The sequence below is a fragment of the Branchiostoma belcheri genome, unplaced genomic scaffold (assembly GCF_001625305.1).
Source record: "Branchiostoma belcheri isolate BF01 breed outbred unplaced genomic scaffold, Haploidv18h27 scaffold78, whole genome shotgun sequence".
Lineage (NCBI taxonomy): Eukaryota > Metazoa > Chordata > Leptocardii > Amphioxiformes > Branchiostomatidae > Branchiostoma > Branchiostoma belcheri.
This window is the reverse complement of record NW_017804442.1, coordinates 147,406-166,230: the sequence shown is the minus strand read 5'-3', so window position 1 is coordinate 166,230 and position 18,825 is coordinate 147,406. Positions and strand designations below refer to the sequence as shown.

At 42.0% G+C, this 18,825-nt stretch overlaps 2 protein-coding genes across 2 annotated transcripts; one reads left to right on the top strand and one right to left on the bottom strand.

Moving 5' to 3' along the window:
* Positions 1-1,593: 1,593 nt before the first annotated feature.
* On the top strand, positions 1,594-7,414 carry LOC109485811 (cytochrome P450 3A24-like). The gene is made up of 13 exons (XM_019789492.1): positions 1,594-1,734; positions 2,512-2,671; positions 2,993-3,045; positions 3,259-3,355; positions 3,703-3,819; positions 4,148-4,236; positions 4,598-4,797; positions 5,109-5,236; positions 5,416-5,495; positions 5,730-5,895; positions 6,308-6,396; positions 6,706-6,843; positions 7,243-7,414. The coding sequence occupies exons 1-13, from the start codon at positions 1,658-1,660 to the stop codon at positions 7,412-7,414; spliced, it is 1,566 nt and encodes a 521-aa protein (XP_019645051.1). The 5' UTR covers positions 1,594-1,657.
* An 826-nt stretch (positions 7,415-8,240) lies between these two features.
* On the bottom strand, positions 8,241-18,398 carry LOC109485812 (cytochrome P450 3A8-like). The gene is made up of 14 exons (XM_019789493.1): positions 18,203-18,398; positions 15,694-15,787; positions 15,265-15,317; positions 14,687-14,783; positions 14,255-14,371; positions 13,387-13,475; positions 12,890-13,038; positions 12,333-12,460; positions 11,808-11,901; positions 11,269-11,429; positions 10,773-10,861; positions 10,171-10,308; positions 9,567-9,729; positions 8,241-8,991 (listed from the first exon to the last, which is right to left on the bottom strand). Exons 1-14 carry the CDS (start codon positions 18,277-18,279, stop codon positions 8,884-8,886), a joined length of 1,557 nt encoding a protein of 518 aa, XP_019645052.1. The 5' UTR covers positions 18,280-18,398; the 3' UTR covers positions 8,241-8,883.
* Positions 18,399-18,825: the final 427 nt, after the last annotated feature.

The window sequence follows — 18,825 nt, the reverse complement described above, 5'->3', positions numbered from 1 at the left end:
CCCCCCCCCAAAAAAAAGAAAAGGGCCGATCCTGGAACGCCTGACAAGGAGGCTACAGCAGAACACAGAGCGTCAGCAGAACACTTCTGACTTGTTTGACTTCCAAAAGTGACACGTGTTAGCTGTCAGATTAAGAGCTGCCGTTTGTGCATCTATGTTTTTTTAGTTTTCTTCGTCAAAGTTGTGCCCACGCGGCAACACTGTAAACTGCAACCTTTCAGAAATTTTGTCCTTACTGTAGATTCATATATTGCTGTTAGGACATCTCCACACGACTGTAGACGCAGAACACAGTACATGATGACGACGATGAGCTTTATCACCTATACTGTATCCGACCACTAAGTGGCCATTGTTACATTTTGGTTTTGGATCATACGTATAAGCATAGGACACATTTTAAGAAATGTATTGATTAAATAATGAAGAGCGTATTGATATTATAAGCTTATTAGATAATCTTAAAATATTATTGAACGTGGTGGTATATAAAGGTAGTAAATTGATTGAGGCCTTGATGTCAATTACCATGATGGTTTTACTAAACCGAATTACATGTACTTTTCTTGTTGCCCTTCTTGTTATTGCTTGCTTTAGACTACGTTGTTTTTGAAAAAAAAATTGAAGTGGTACCAGGCATGCTGCGTGTTCAGTCCTTAATACTTTTAACACAGCCAAGGCCATAGGTTCAGTATACAATGAATTGAATAACTTGCTTTTACGACTAACATTTCATTCTCTGTGTGGTTAATCTTTATATATGAGTCTACACTAGGATCACCTGATCTATAATAGCCCAAAACACGTTGAAAATACAAATATCATAGATTGAGAACATGTGCCCCCTCCCCAACCCCCGTGAGAAAACAATGACCAAGGTTTACAAACACACAAAAAAATCCAATCGTCCCTGCCCTTCTACCATAGGTTAGCAACATGTAGGATATGTAGAATGAAGGTGAAGGAAACCAAGTCCTCAACCCTCGACCTTTGCTTTAAATCTAGCCTGGGTGCCAGACTGTCAGAGTCTCTTCGCACGTAATACACACAGGGGCTCCTCGCTTCTAGGGCCATCATGTGTGGTGTGGTACGCCGAAGTGCGATTATACAGGCTATACTGATACAGAACATGTCCCCAAGAAAATCACGTATTAGAGTCTAACTTTAGGGTATCTAGGGGGAGTCCTGGCCCTGAAGCCGAGGAGCTGCTCTGTATGTAAGTACGTGCAGGCCCTGGCAAAAGTCTGGTACCCAGGCTAAGATAAGGTGATATGACAGTGACGCCAAACGTGGTCATGTCGTTCGCATATGCATTAAGATCATTCCACGTGAACATTAGCAATAAGTTCAGCAAGGATGATCGTATCAGTAACTTGCATTTCCTATGTCAAATGCAGTTTGGGGGGGGGGGGGGGCTTTTTCCATCCAAACCTGTATGGATGACATAAAATAATCCCAAAATACGGATAAGTGACCTATATTTTACACCTTTGCTCCTTTATTCAATTGAAATCGTTAATGAATAACAGTAAGTCGTACCAGAAACTGTTTGGATTGTGACTTCACCATACCAGCGCGTGATACACGGACTGGGTCTATCCGTATCTCGGGTGGGCACTAGGACATCTGAACGTAGTACAAAGCTCCCTGGAACATCATGTCTTCGATGGTGGATCTGCTGCCGTTGTCGCCAACTTGGGTGCTTCTGGGAGTTTGTCTGCTGCTCTACTATCTGTAAGTACGATAAAGTGGTTTTTAACTAACACCCCCTTTCCACTACTGGTTAGGACCACTTGGTGCACCGTGCTTGGTGAGTGACCAAATATTTGACAGGTAGCTCAACAAATTTCCTGACCAAAGAACGGATGTTCTGGCATGAAGCCTGCGGTAATAATATAACGCCTTGAAAATAGCCATTTTTTTCTGCAAACAAAGTACTGTATTCTATTTTAGGCATGACGTGACCAAATACGAATCAATAATTGAAAAAAATGATGATTCTAAGATGCTATTAAAAGTACATCTTTTTAAATTCACAACTAGTCAGCTTTATGATAAACAGACGTTCAAAAAAATGTGAAGTTCTAAGCACACACTAACATTGCCCTATCTACTATCGGCAGTTCGTACAAAAGTTGATGTAAATAAAACATAACATCTGGGTCAACACGTGAGGCAAGAGTACATGCTTGGCTATGTAGGTCGCAACAAAGTTAACTAACTAATGCTAGTAAATATTTGTTTCCAGTAGCACAAATATGCTTTTATCTTCCCTGCTCTGAATCTCAGAGCGACGCCAGGCATTTGAAGGGCTTCTTTTCATATCTCCTGATGACTGATATTTCATGTATGTTTTCACAATATATTTTAGCAATGGAAGAATTTGTGTGGACAAATATCATTTCCATAACTGCCCAAACATATTTTTCGGTTGGTTGTACAGCTGTCGCAAGGCTGGGAAAGAGATAAAATCTTAATCTTACCTATTCAGTTTATAGGCCGGCCATATAGGCAAATCCGGCGTGTATCGTTAATGTCACAAATAAGATACCAACGTATATTTTTCGTTTCTCGTAGATACCTGACATGGCCGTTTAACAAATTCAAGAAGCTGGGCATTCCCGGGCCGAAACCTGTACTGAACTTCGGCAACCTCCTCAAGTATTCGGAGGTATGTGTTCTGTATGCATGAATGAATGAATGAATGGGTGGGTGGGGTTGAATGAATGGATGAAGGGAGGAAGGACGAAAATATGGAAGTAAAGAAGGAAGGAAGAAAGGAAGGAAAGAAGGCAGGAACGTCTTTGTTGCAGGTCACAACCAATCATGTTCAAAGTTAATGAATACATGGTACACAAAGGGGATAACAGGACAGAGGCCACATATGTATTATCTGAATACATGGCATATTGAGTATGCAGTATGCCTATTCAAACCTACTTGTACCTCCTTCAAATGAATGATTCTTATCTCCAATTCTTTCCCACACCAGGGATCACACGTTTTCGATATGGAGTGCTATAAGAAGTATGGGAAAGTCTGTGGGTAAGTACTGTGCACAATGAGGCTCAGTTGTTGTTGTTGTACAAGAGATCTCAATATGTACGGTGAAAAGTTTTAAACAATTTGTCAGTGCAATGTGATCTGCTATTGTGTCACAGCAAATAAATCATTATGTGCGTATTTTCGTAGAGTTGTCTCTGTCTTTGTTGCTTGTATCAAATCTCCAAATGCAAAATTGTTACCTTTTTGTGTCAGAATCTTCGAAGGCCGGCGGCCTGTACTGATGATCGGTGATTTGGGGCTCATCAAGGAAATTACAGTGAAGCAGTTCCACAAGTTCAACAATAGAATGGTGAGTGATATACACTTTACTCCTGGGCCGGTTTCCATTGTGGTTTTACAGTGTTATCTATACATGATCAGCTTTCCCATGTGATCTTCACTACCGTTAATACCAAGCCTTTCGTGTCTTTTAATTTAGATTATAAAAAACGATAGGAACATTTGTAAAAATCTATCATTGGTCATTGAATATAAAGAAACAGTCTTGCTACGTCGGTGAAGGTTAGACATTCAGGTACTATATAATAAGATACGCAAAACACAGATTTTGGAAAAATCATATCCAGTTGCTTGAGTAGCTGTTTCTTTGGAGAAACAGTCCTGATGTTTAGACTACTCTAATCTATTATTCCTCAGGATTTAGGATCCATCTTGGAGTCGTTTGCAGGTAGCTTGTTCGTGATCAGGGACGCTGACTGGAAGCGGGTTCGGAGCGCCATCACGCCGACATTGAGTTCGGGAAAACTCAAACAGGTACAGCATCCAGTAAGGGGACTAAGGACTGAGGTGTTGCTGATCGATCATGATGAGAAGTGGTTGCTTATTATGATTTGTACTTGGGCAAATGGTAATAGGAATATAGAAAACTTTATTGCATAACAATTGTACATGGCAAAAACAATTGAATATGGTACAGAAAAATGCAGAATAAACATAACTTCCTAATGATTAATACAACGCGGGCTAGCATTAGTGATACGATAAAAGAACGCGTAATAGTAAAACAAGTTACAATCACAGAATACTAGAGTAGACACAGTTTTTTTGTTGTTGTTGTAACCAAGCCCATGTATCCCCGCAGATGTCCATGCTTGTGGAGAAGTGTGCTGACGGTCTGGTGTCCAGCCTTGTGGAGAAACAGGAAAAGGGAGTCATGTTTGACATGAAGGAGTGAGTGTTTATTCCATGCTGTTGCTGAGGATTTTTAGTAACTTAAGATAGCAAGGCTATTTATTCACAACTTCTTTAAACAAGTGGTTCTTAATGGATATGTAAATAAGGGCTCCAAAACGAATAGTTGCGAGCGAGCGAGTGAGCGAGTGAGTGAGTGAATGAGTGAGTGGATGAGTAAGAAAATAAATAAGAGCTATTGTAAAACAAGTGGTTGTGAAAAGAGAACTTTGCTATCCAATCATTCACAAAGCTCATGAAATTATATACGGGGGGAAAAGTTAGTTTTAGTCCAACATAGTATAACAAACAATAGTGGTATCAATAACAACTCCTCAATTATATCTCAATCGAAGAAAAGGAATTGTTTATGCTTATCATCATCACAATGTAACATGTTTTCCTTCCTTAGGATTTCTTCCGCCTATACCATGGACGTGATCTCCAGCACAGCTTTCGGTATGGACATCGACTCTCTCCACAACCCAGACCATCCTTTTGTCACGCACGCAAAAGCAATATTCGACATGAATATGCTGAAAGTGTATGCTTATATCCTGGGTACGCGTCATAATCACTTAGTTTAGTAATGGTTTAAAGATTTAAAATATTGCAGAACAAGCCTGAATTAAGGTTTTGTACGACAAGTCAGAGATTCTAAAACATCTAACACATTAAAAAAAAGTGAGTGATTTTGTATGGCGAGTCAAAGTTCTAATCTAACACTTTTATAATTGGTCAAGTCAATTCCACCCTGATTTTTGAAGGTTCTACACCCATCGTATATGATTTGTGAAAACATTAATATTGTTTGTACTTGTGACTTTTGCATAATTTGATGCATTGGTATATTTTTTCTGCTACATCCACAGTGCCGCCTCCATTCAACAACATATTCACAATCGGGGGTTTATCCTTCTTCCCGAAGTTTGCCACGGACTTTTTCAAGAACACCATAGAAAAGGCCATCAAGACTAGAGAAGGCAGTATGGATGATACCGTAAGATCAAATTTTCACAATCCTGAATTTACCAAAACTTGAGATTAAACGAATTTACCAAAACTTGAGATTAAACATGTATATGAAATCAAGCTATCGTCATATATGTATTTGTTACCGAACTATAGATTTTGCATCGCTACTTTTACAACAATTTTCTAACATGTCCAATTTTCCAGGAACGAATAGACTTTCTCCAACTACTGCTGAAGGCCCACAACAAGCACAGAGACGGGACGACAGACGAAGTAACTGGTGGTGAGCACGAAAAGTCTGACTAATTGATTTTTATTGCAGTCAAAAAGACCAACATGGAATGCTAAAATTTGATATGTCTAACATTTTGTTGGTGCAACTATTATCATACATCTGTCAACGTAAGATGAAAAATATTCCAAGTCCATTGTCTTGCTGTGTTTGGTCTTTGAAAGATTGCTCCGACTGAGTACCAAAAACAATGACAATGAAACCAGTTTCATATTTCCATCTACCATCCAGGTTTGTCCATGAAAGAGATCGTAGGCAACTCTTTAATCTTCTGGCTGGTAGGTTACGACACGACGGCCAACACCATCGCTCTCACAGCCTACAACCTCGCCTTCAACCAGGAGGCTCAGGACAGGGTCATGGAGGAGGTCGACACAGTCGTGCAGAATCGGGTGAGCTTCTCTGGATCATTTTCTTGTAACACCAAAAAATAGTCTCTTGTTGTAAGCTACTAATAATGTCATTATGACTCAGGAATTGCTTATGATAATTAGAAGTTTGATTTATCGACGAAAATGCTCATGCTGAAGAGATTCCACCAAACCTTCAGTGTAGATCAGCCTTGGCTATTGCCTTGTGCCTGCCACCTTCCATGCTACGAGACCCCGATAAGTGTATTTACATGTAATGTATTAGGGTGGTATGTATTACTATGTTGGCATGGTGGCTTTGAAAAGATGACCTAATATGAACACCTATTCCACCATGCCATTCACTAAAATCACTCTCTCTCTCTCCCTCTCTTCGTCTCTCTCTATCCATCTCTCCCTCTCTCCCCCCTCTCTCTCTATCTATCTATCTCAGGGGAAGCTGGACTACGAGGCTGGCCATGAGCTGCGGTATCTGGAGATGTGTGTCAACGAAACACTGAGGATTTATCCTGGTGCAAAGAGGTTGGTTGGTCGGTTGGTCGGTTGGTTGGTTGGTTGGTCGGTTGGTTGGTTGGTTGGTTGGTTGGTTGGTTGGTTGGTTGGTTGGTCGGTCGGTCGGTTGGTTGGTTGGTCGGTCGGTTGGTTGGTTGGTTGGTTCGAGCGTTTGTTCTCTTTAAACAGCTTGTGCTGTGCATTATTAAAAGGTGCTTGTGACTTACTCTTGCTTTGAGCTTTTTCTCAACATTGTCTACTGAGCTACTCATAAATGAATGGAACTTCACAAACAAACAAACATACAAACTTGCTTATGATACTATGATTCTTCCTCAGGTTTGACCGAGTTTGCCGGGAGGATGCTGACATCAACGGTCTCCACATTCCAGCCGGAACCAACATCAACTTCCCCGTCTGGGCAATCCACCATGACCCTGAACTATGGCCGGAACCCGACAAGTTCAGGCCAGAAAGGTTTATTTTCTGTTTGTTTGTTTTTTTGTTTTTTTGTTTTGCATAAGTTGCAAACCGTCTCCACACATCGATTTTGTACTGTACATGCAAATAGGATAAGATCTTTAGACCAGACTTATACTGAGACTTCAGACAAAAGTATTGTTTCTAGCGTACACGAAAGAGAAGAGGGGGGTAGAGAAAGGCATACAAACAGACACAGAGGCACAGGCATAGAGAAACAGATGAACAGAGAAAGACAGAGAGAGAGAAAGAGAGATTGATAGAAATAAAGAAAGAACCACAGAGATAGAGAGGTTGAACTTGATTTGGTCTGGCCCCTTGCTCCTCTTCTGAAAATAGTGTACACACAATCTAGCTTCCTAGTTTTGATTTTTCATTGTGACTTCTTCTGCCCAGGTTCTCTAAGGAAGAGGTGGCGGCCCGGGACCCGTTTGCCTTCCTCTCCTTCGGTGCCGGACCTAGAGGCTGTGTGGGCATGCGTCTCGCTATGCTGGAAATCAAACTTGCGCTGGCCAGAGCTCTACAGAAGTTTCGTTTCGTCACCTGCGAGAAGACTGAGGTAACTTAAACTGTCACTGTCGTAGTGTCGTGTATTTGTCACCTGGATGTTGCTCTATTTGTATCCGGGACCATGTATTATCCAGAACCATGCACATGCACGGTCCTGAGTAGTTTACGCGTAGCCAGAACCGTGCCTGGGCCAAATCTACGTTTAGAACGCTTAGACTATCCAGGAGCATGCTTAATCCTAACCCTTACCCATTAGTTATAGAACTAGATAGGCACGGTTATTTTTCACCAAGTATGTTTCGATATCTAACGGAGGCTCCTTCTTTCTAGGCTCCCCTTCGTCTTGCCAACAACAACGGGAACCAGGTCGAAGGCGGCGTCTGGCTGAAACTGGAGACCCGCACTGCTGGGCCAAGGGGCCGGAAGTCTTGATAATTCCTTAAAGCAGGGGTTAAGTATTAAAGCCATTTTCTTTTACGTGACTACCTTTACCTTTTTTACCCTTGTGTTATTTGATATTTCGTTAAAGTAACATCACCAAGAGACAAGATGGAGCCGAACCTATGTATTAGTTCTAGGACCCATATTATAGATTGGCATTAGAAGTCCTGTCAATATATGTACTTATCTACTGTTTTTGTATGTGTACATGTATGTCTGTGCTTAGCCCGAACGGGCTTGAATGTGCATGTACAATAAAGGCTATCTGTCTACATGTATCTATGTTTTTATTTTATTTCAGATCAAACAAAACTGGATATAACGAAATGCCAGTCGTTGAATTGATGAGATAAAAGAGAATCTAAATACTAGTATGTCTATCGGGGAATAGGTTGAAATAGAGACAAAACGCATATCTCAAAGAACACAGCAAAACAATTATTATATAGGACTCAATATGAGTTTATTTCGATAGAATATTAGTGGTCACAGTCTCACAATGATATTTCACATTTCCAAAGGACTGTCTAAACTTTGTCTTCGCCTAATAAATACAAAGTTTTTAGATAAATGCCTGTTTAACTGCAGTTTCCGCAGGTCACTGACGAAAAGTATTGGGTGCTACTTGGAATGTTTGACAGTTTTCAAAATCTTGAATAACAGTTTTCTTGTATATCTAAATCAAATGTCTTGCCTTCTTCGACATTACACATTATTTGATTCATGTGGCCGCACCATATAAAGACATGGCAACTAAGGATTTGACATATTGCTCAAAAAGTTTCGTAGATAAAGAACGATTTTTATTATATTACTAAATAGGTATTATAACAATGATTGTCCTTATTTGCAAAATCATGCCCGAAGGCTAATTGCTTTTACAGCTTAAAGATACTATACGGTACAATACAATAACAGACTGGAAAACTTATACTTCTACTACTACGCTTCCTATTATGTGGTTTGACTTCTTCTTTAAGCCAGTGGATAATAGCCCCACGTTCTGCATAATAACTTATATTCTAATTATGAAAGCAAGAGTCACGCAAATCAAATTTGTGTTAGGGCGTGCAAGTCACCAACTGCTCAGGCTGACGACATCCGGTGCCGTGGAACGTGTGTGCGGGCCTCCACCTTGAGCCACACGCCGCCCGTCACCTGGTTCCCGTTGTTGTTCTCCAGACGGAGGGGAGACTGGAAAGAACAAAGACGTAGGTTCAGTATGAGTAGTTCATGAGCTAGAATAATCATCTACAAAACCAGCAATGCCTCATATGTAGAGTACAGGTATGCCTGACAAACCATAGTGCTTAAATGTAGAGAGACACACAGAGAGAGAGAGAGAGAGAGAGAGGGTGGAACTGGTTATGGTCTGGGAGAGAGAGAGAGAAGGATAAAGTGAGAGGAGAAAGATAGAAACCACTGTGTACCACATTGTCATTACATTATGGCTATTTCTTTCCAAGCAGCCCTATTTCAATGTTGTCATCAACCAAATAAGCCACATTCTCTACATTCTAGATAAGCCACTTTTAGCTACAACATCGTAGGTTATGTTTTCCTTGTATTGCACTTCAAAATTGACATGGCGACTGTTTGGAAAGAGACAGCCATACTATAATGACAATATGAATGTTAAGTGCTCTCTGTATCCCTCTGTCCCTCTGTCTCTCTCTCTCTGTCTCTCTGTCTCTGTCTCTCTCTTTCTTTGTCTCTCTCATGAGATCCGTGATTAAAGTAAGCGACAGCGACAGGTCAGCAAAAGTTACCTCAGTCTTCTCACAGGTGACGAAGCGGAACTTCTCCAGAGTTCTGGCCAGCGCGAGTTTGATCTCCAGCATGGCGAGGCGCATGCCAAGACAGCTCCTGGGCCCGGAGCCGAACGGCATGAAGGCGTACGGGTCACGTGACTCCTGCGCCTCCTTAGAGAATCTGGGTTGAGAAAAAAACGACACGTAACAAGGAGTGTTTTGATTCATGTACGAAAGAGACCAAGGTTGGGGCACTCAGATGCACAACCGCAATGGTGAAAGTGTGGCAAGGATGCGGTCCCAGACGTAACCGGGTTCTGCTGGTCCTTGTCGCTTTTTGACGTACACGGAGTAGCACGGAGCAGTAGAATTCGGTCACGTTTGGGACCGCATCCTTGACAGTGGCAAGGTGTGCAAGAGTTCACTAAACACTGAGCTGAATAAAGGAGCCAAGGGTTGGCCTTGACTTCATTGCAATTGCCACAGGACAATAAGGGTTATCAAAAAGCCAGTAGCTAAAGCGCCCGGTTATTATATCCAGTGTATACTTCTTTCATCTGTGATTAAAAAACATACTGATGGGATGAAAGCAGACTTTAATCTAGCAAAATGTATCGGGTACCTCTCGGGTTTGAACTTCTCCGGTTCCGGCCAGAGCTCCGGGTCGTGGTGGATGGCGTAGGCGGGGATGTTCACGATGGTTCCCGCCGGGATGTGCAGACCCTTCACATCCGTGTCCGCCTTACAGAAACGATCAAACCTAAAGGCGAACACAGAACAGTTCAATGAATATTGAATTCAATCAACCACAAGCATCAGGGCAGATGCATAGCGGCTGTAGACATGTCCCTCCAGGATGTTCTGTTTTCTGCCAGCGCTCTCCAGTCAGTTCTGCTGACCCCTAAACTGGCCAGCACGTTGAAAACTTGAATTAAATTGAATTTATCACTGGTTATCCAGTGACTACAGAGAAGGCATAAGGCTGCTATGCCATCAATTCATTTGCCCAGGCTCATCGAGCCACTAATACACCTGTCAATGAGTGACATGTTCTACCTATATACACTGGCCAAAATTTAAAGACTCAATATTCTATTACATGTATGATCTGATACAACAGTCATGAGTGAATCGTGGATGGAAATCAGATTAACACAAAAAGCAAGGATGCAAACTCTCTGTCTACGTAATACGATACACAGCCTTCAGAAATAAAGGACTGACCGTTTTGCACCAGGATAGATCCTGAGGGTCTCGTTCACGCACATGTCCAAGTACCGCATCTCGTTCACTGCCTCGTAATCCAGCTTTCCCTGTGTGAACGATGAGGACAATGTTGTATTCTGATGTAACGTTACTTTATGCGATGTTCCACCAATATGTAGGTATGTACTGGTAAACATTATGGGAATTCCTTAAGACGACAAGCTTGCAAGAGGTATGTAATCTGCTGGCCTGCATATTGGTTCCTTGTCCCTATCTGTAACATATAGCATCTTGCATTTTACCCCTGCACTTACTATTAAATCTTTACGCAGACCCCTAATCAGGTTATATATTGAAGGTTGAGCCGTGGCTTTTTCAACAAAAACCAACGAGATCCTAGGTCTCTTTCATCATCCCATTAGCTGATGAAAGATGGCGGATGCCAGCTGAAAGTTTCTCATAGCTTGAACATTCGCCGTGCGTACTACATTTAATAGATCCAAGAGAAGCTCACCCGATTCTGCACGACTGTGTCGACCTCCTCCATGACCCTGTCCTGAGCCTCCTGGTTGAAGGCGAGGTTGTAGGCCGTGAGAGCGATGGTGTTAGCTGTGGTGTCGTATCCGGCAAGCCAGAAGAGCATGGAGTTCCCAATCACCTCAGTCATGGACAGACCTGGATATGTGTAGATCCTTTAATCTCGAAGCAGATCTTTTGGGTTGGTGACAAGACAGTATCCATTTGCCAGACGGTAGGTGCTGGATACTCTCAAGCAAATGGATCCTGCCTGGCCAATTTGTTATTGTCTTTTCACCCACCAAAAATATATGCTTGGATATTATAGATTCCTAGCGTTTAGTTAGTTTGTTCTGCCACAAAGCAGAAGGCATACCAGTGCATTTAAGAGACACGCAGGTTTGGGGGACATTGGATGGAGCAAGGCAGTGCTAGTGCACGATGTTCCCAACTTCCTAAAAAAACTTTTTAGGATAAAGATATGTTGATCGTTTGGAACTGATCAAACATACTTGTTTGTTTTGTCGTTAAAAAAACTATACTTGCCTTCCTTAGCAATTCCTTCGCCCGTCTTCTCGTCCAGAGACTTATTGTGAGCGTTGAGAAGTAGCTGGAGGAAGTCCACGCGTTTCTTGAAAGAAGAAACATAAATTCTCATGTTCAGTCGTATTTAAATAGCAAGTCGACATTGAATACTCAATTTTACATTCATCTTCATAGGGTCTTAAATTCAGTTTGTTAGGACCTTTGTTTATTCATAAGAAGTTCAAATCAGCCTGCAGTCAGCTTTTCAGTGAGGTCAAAGGTACAGTTTACATTATTGAAAGTCTTAATAAATCTATACACATATTTTATATATACATGGTGCAAACTACGTAGGGTTTACGATTGAGAGCTGGTATGTGGTTGTAAGTGTAGTTACAATGAAGTTCCTTCTGTGCTTAAGATGTCACAAGGGAATATCGAGTTCACAAGGTACTACTAGTATAATATTATTTGTGTGGATTGACGTTGGTTGGTTATTCGCTGAGATCCTTTTTTTTTCTAGAAGTGGAAACTTACAGCTTCGTCAGGGTTGCTCTGCCTCATCTCGATGACCTTCCGGACAGTGCGCTGGAAAAACTCCGTGGCAAACTTTGGGAAGAGGGAAAATCCACCCTTCTTGAATACGTAGTTGAATGGAGGCGGCACTGCAGTAGAAAATACAAAGTAGTATATGAGTTAGACCACTTACAACATGATGAAGACCTTTGAAGTGGATTTGTATGCCTTCAAATTGAAATATGACCCACGGTGTGAGAGTATGATTTGGAATGAAACAGAGTATAAAACAATGTAGAAATGAGTCACAATCAAGCCCACATGTACACATGAATGTTACATGGTATCAGAATCTTGCGCACGAAGTTCATGAATGAGTTTCTATCTGTTGTATCGTGGCGTCCTATAAACTGAGACAGAATTCAGGAGTACAGTGGATAGACCGATTGTATTGTAAATTTTATCATTGGTGAATTAAAGTACGTATATAACAACAGCAGTAACATATGAGGATCTTCAAAGATCGTAACAGATACAAATACATGGATGGAAGGATACAGGGTAAGTGTGACACTCACGGATGACATAGAAAAGTCCCTTGAGTATGTTGATGTTGAAGATTGCCTTGGCGTGGACGGCAAAAGGATGGTCGGGGTTATGGAGAGAGTCGGCCTCCACACCAAAGGCCGTGCTGGAAATCACGTCCAGAGCATATGCGGAGGTAACCCTACATGCAGATAAAGGTTAATCGGATTTAAGTTCAAATTTCAGGTTCAAATTTAAGTTCTAATAATTCCGGTATGACTGTTGGTCTAACCATGGAGGTTTAAAACCTGCTTGGTCCAACATATAGATGGAAGCTTATTCTTACGTTATGTGCAGTTGCCAGATGTTTAGATCAACAATCTAGGTGTTATTACTGTTTGTGTGTGTGTGTCCGTGTGTCAATATTTATGTGGATCGTCTTGATAGATGGTAGGTAGGTAGGTCTTGCTGAGACCTGGAAATGATTAGATTTCGGACCCCCGGATATAGTTTAGTTTCTTTAGAAACTGGCTGCTCTCCAGATACTCACTCTTTCAGGTCGAACATGATGCCCTTTTCCTGCTTCTCCATGAGGATAGAGACTAGACCATCTGCACAACTCTCCACAAGCATGGTCATCTGTATGAACACGAGACAAGTTATGCTTCGGTCCCAATTGAAAAAATGGGCCCTGCCGGGTAGTCCCCGGGCTGTTTTTTTTGCACTTTCGGGCGTGACCCGTACGTGGCCCCACTAGACACCCTGCGGCTACCGGGCTATTTTGGGGCCCGGCGGGGACCCGAGAAGAATTTAATTCTACCCGGGTCCCGCTGACATAAAGACGCCGTGACCTCACCGTGAGAACACCGAGAGGTACCCCTCCGGTTGCCGGCAGTCCACCGGGACACATTTCTTACGTCACAGACCAGATAAACAGAGTAAAGGTGTGTACTTCGTAAAATCGGGAAAAAATGTGACGTCACAGATCAAATGATCACAACAAAAGCGTGAATTCTGTATTACGTATAGGTCAGTACAAGACACATTGTCAGAGAATCTGCCGGGTACCTGCCGGGTGCCTGCCGGAGACCGGCCAAAGAGGGTGACAAAATTTTAACTAAATGCTACTGAAGGAAACTTTTAATTGTGACCACTACAGCCGACGCCCGCCAGACTCCCGGGGCCGGCTGGGGCTACATCCCCGACGGGCACCGGCGCATTTGGGACCGAAGCTTTACTAGTAGTCTGTCATCTTCAGCTTCATTTTCTATTCTAAATCTTAAGCTTCATCGGGGCAATAGTGGCTGATTCACTGTGTCCTGTGTAGATATTACTGCTAATAATGCTGTTCCAAAGACCTTTGCTATTCATTAATTCAGCAACCCGATTAGATTGTTCACTAACAAAGTTTAACGTACCTGTTTGAGTTTGCTTGAGCTGAAGGTGGGAGAGATGGTGCCCCGAACCCGCTTCCAGTCCGTGTCCTCGAGAACGAAGAGGCCGCCTGCAAACGCTTCCAAGAGGGATCCTAGATCCTGTAAAAGAAAAAAGTCAACATCAGCATTTAAGTTATGATTTTGGTAGCTGCCATGTGAAAAAGCTGATAGGATATAACACAGCAAAATATAATTCCTTCTTTCTTGTTTGCTTAGTAACACTGTAACTGCAGTCGAAGAGTAGGTACATTGGCCACGAACCTTCTCTTTCCCGGATCTGCTTTCGAGATTAGATAAGATGCCCCCCCCCCTCTCCACTGGACCAAAATGGACCTCTAAAGCTAAACATACACAATTTTCACAGTGGAAGACCAAGAGTAAAATGCTGAAAGACATTTTCCGCATATTGCTCACCCTCCGGTTGCTGAAGTTGTTAAACTGCTTGACTGTGATCTCTTTGATGAGCTCCAGGTCACCCACCATCAGCATAGGTTCGCGGCCTTCAAAAAACCTGCAAGATAAAGGATTGAGCAAAGAATTGTACAGATTAATATTTCAGACCTACGTTAAGTACTTAGTACTTAGGGGCTGTTGTAAAAGTCTTGCTTTATTCTTTATTGTGAATTTCTCTTTGATTCTGTGCATATTTCACTGCCACTTGCTCCAACCTATGGAAAGACTAATTCGACCATCCCTGACAGTCTGTGGTTACACCATTCCCCATCACTTCTCTACTGTTTTTTTTTTTTCAAATCATAACGGGCACACAAACGAACACACCGAAAGGTACCAACTGCATGATAACATGAGGACTAGAGGGTTGAAGTCATCTTTGCTTAGAAAAACTCAATAAAGAGTTCTTCAACTAATGCTGACATATTATCCATTCATCACATTGCATTCCTTATTTAGATTTCCCTGATAATCTCTATACGTTCTAAGTTGCCCCATTAGTTTTGTGATAACTCCATCTGTATTTGCATACCACTTACCCATACACTTTGCCGTACTTCTTGTAGCATTTGCAGTCGAAGATGTGAGATCCCTGGAATGGAAATAGTTTAAGGATAAAGATCATTGATTCTGAACAAACTAAACACCGGGCTATAGACTTACTAAACCATCTTTACCTCTACCTCGAAGAAGGATAGACATCCAGGTAGGCAAAATTCAAAGAAAATTCAAACTCTAGTACTGGATAAACCACGGAGATTACGTCCAGATGTTTCAAGTGACATCCAGCACTCTTCTTCAGCGACAATAAAATGAGCTCACTGAATTAGTCAACGATAGAACTGCAAAACTAGTTGAGCATGAAAAAGACCCCCAAGAGTCACGGCTATGTGTACTGATGTTATCAATGTTTGTTACGCCGTAGAACGATTGTACCAGTCGACCAATTCAAATACGACGTTACCGACCTCTCTGTAGCTGAGGATGTTCCCAAAAAACAGCACAGGTGAGGGGCCAGGGATGCCGAGTCTCTTGAACGTGTAGAAAGGCCATGTTACATATCTACGAGGGAATAATATGCAGGTAAGAATCTTACGTACAGGATATTCCTATAAGATCTAATAATATTGAACAAGTGGTCGCCATGTTTTCTAAGCACAGCGATATGAACATTCTAGAAACCAAACATCCATAATGATTGTACAGTTCTACCAGTACAGTCACTTGTTCCAGGCACGCAAAATCATAAGGAGTGTTAAATGTGCAAGTTGGTCATGAAGAGGAAGAAACTTGAAATAACCTAGAAAATCCACCTGTAGCACAGTGTGACGTTAGCTGGCAAACAGGCTATGTCCTTGGTCCCATTTACGGAAAACCTCAAGAACACGTCCTTCACATTTCTTACAAAAAAAAACGAATTAAGGTGTTACGTGCGTCGCTATATTTGTTTAAAGTCACCTTCCAATCAAACAATCGCTAAGAAATAACTCACACAGCTACCCCCTTTCCTCCAGTAAATATTTACCAGAAGCTGATGCCATCGCGCGCTCGCTCACGCCATCTTTATGCGTTCTTACGTGCACTGAACAAGCGGACATCCAGTGTCTGATAAGAGGCAGGCATCAAGGCCATTTTTGCGTTTAAAGAAAAGAACAAATACTGATAAAAGCCCCAGGGATAATTATTATACTGTGCAAACTGCACTATTTCCATATTGTGCACTTGATGGCACGTGTACGTGGCAACGCTAACTGTTGTAAGCGAATAATGATGCCAGAAAAATAGTAACTAAGCATGTTTAAAGCTCTACAATCATTTAAGGTGTTTAGTTCATTGACGAACAGCTAATCTCTCATTGGTGGTGGTAGAGAAAACGGACGAAATGTACGGGTGCATTCATTGCAAGGAGGTTAAATTTTAACCTCCTTGTTCATTGTAATTCGTTCGCGAAAACAAGTTAAGAACTGTGCCCGGGGAAAGTCCTTTAATAGCACTTTTGATGAGTTCAACGAACGGCTGCGACCCTAAGCCTTTTCTGCAGCGTACAAGTCGAGTATTAAAGACTTGAATATCCTCCTACTTCTGCACCCGTCTTATGATACTAGTAATATTCAGTGAATTAGTAGTGTGAGAATCCTAACTTTGGTGGTGATTTTTCTTACATTTCTTTTCATAGGGCGAACGGAGTATTTCCTATCATGCGCCAGGTGGTCCGGGACTCCATTCTATTTGTCTTTACCGATTCGTGCACCGAATTCGAAGGTCCGTGTCCCTTAAACTGGGACGTTAAGCGGACATCCCGTGTTGACAAGAGATACGAACCCAGGCCATTAAAGCAAACAACAAAACAATACTGATAAGAGCGCCAGGCCAGGGATACTCTCCAAGCAGATCTTTTGGTGGCTGCGAGACAGTATCACATATAGGCAGGCAGTGCCCATTTGTCACCTGAAGAGCTAGCGCGAAAAAATACCAGTACGAAAAAGAAAGCCCGATAAAACACCCCTAAACACGTCAAAAACAAACCAAGGCCTAACCCTCTGCTTGGCAAGTACGCCACGGGTATTGCTTCGACGTGCGACGGTCTAAAACTAATCTCTTCAAAGTGCAGAGATTGTACACGTAAAGACAACAAGCAGCGAGTTGTACGCTTCGAACAAAAAAACAACAACATCACTGTATCTATAGGAGCATCGCTCGTAAGCATATGGGTGGCCAAAGTTCTGTAAGTCGACACAGTTTTTGTCGAGGTGAACAAATATTTACCGACATCAGTTAGGTGTTGATATCTACCTAGTACACGTGTACGTGGGACAATTCAGCTGTGTCAGAAAATCGGAATACATGTTCTACTGTTATTATCTTCACATTGTCTTGTTCTTCAGTGAGTAGCTATATAGCAGGGTACATAGTCAATGCTAATTTAAAAAGGGCAAGAAAATTGAACCTTTGCGTCCAAATTGTACCAGAATTATTTCATGCCCAACTGAATAATCTACTAGAAAGAAACCAAAGTCCGAAAAACTTTCATTCGTCGCCCATATTTAACAGTTACACCCTTACAAATTAGAAGAAAGCGACTCCATTTAGAACTTGCAGAGGTCGGCACACATCTCAGGGACACAGAATTTCAAACCGTGAGCTGTACAAAAACATACCGCCGATTGCTGAAACAATACGACAAAGGAAACTACGTTTTGTAGGCCACTGTTGGAGGAACAAGAATGAGATAGCACACAAACTCTTACTGTGGAATCCGAGTCATTGATAAGAGAAGTCGTGGAAGACCACATTTGTTACATAAAGCAACTAGAGGCTGACAGTGGAATGACTCTAAGTCAACTGTCTGCTGCGATGGAAGATAGAGAGAAATGGAAACAGACAGTAATGGGGAGACTTCGAGCGAGCTCGACGCAGACAGTGAGTAAGTGTGCAGAGATACTTCAAGTAGCTGTTAAGTTACTACAGCGTACTCACAGATAGTACAGCAGTAGACACAGTCCTAGAAGCACCCAGGTTGGCGACAACGGCAGAAGATCCAACATAGCAGACATGATGTTCGATCAACGGTGATTCTTGTCAATGGTTTTCAGTGCAGAAACTTTTAAAAATCTTTTCGTACACTCTCTCCGCTTCGCACACCTCCTAGTCCAGAACTTCCTACGCGTGTCCCGGAAAGTCGACCCAGTTTGTATTTAAACAGTTTGGTGATTACGCAACTGAGTTAGTCACAGACCAAACAATCGGCTTCCGCAAGGCATGCTAGAAAATCTTATCAAATTCTTAAAGTTTAAAATTTTCACCAGACGTGCAGCAAACGTTCAAAGATGCTGGTCCAGAGTCTTTAGTTATTAAAAGTGATCTCGAACCATTTTAGTTCATTGACGAAGAGCTAATCTCTTACTGGTCGTGGTAGAGACAACTGACGAAATATACGGGTTCGTTCGTTCGAACTGTGCCCGAGGAAAGTCCTTTAGCAGATGTGACCCTTTCATGCAGCCTAACGTCGGGTGTTAAAGACTTGAACATCCTCCTACGCAAGTAGTATGTGATGACTCGGTCACATGCATGTCTGTTGTACGAGGTTTGTCACACGAAGA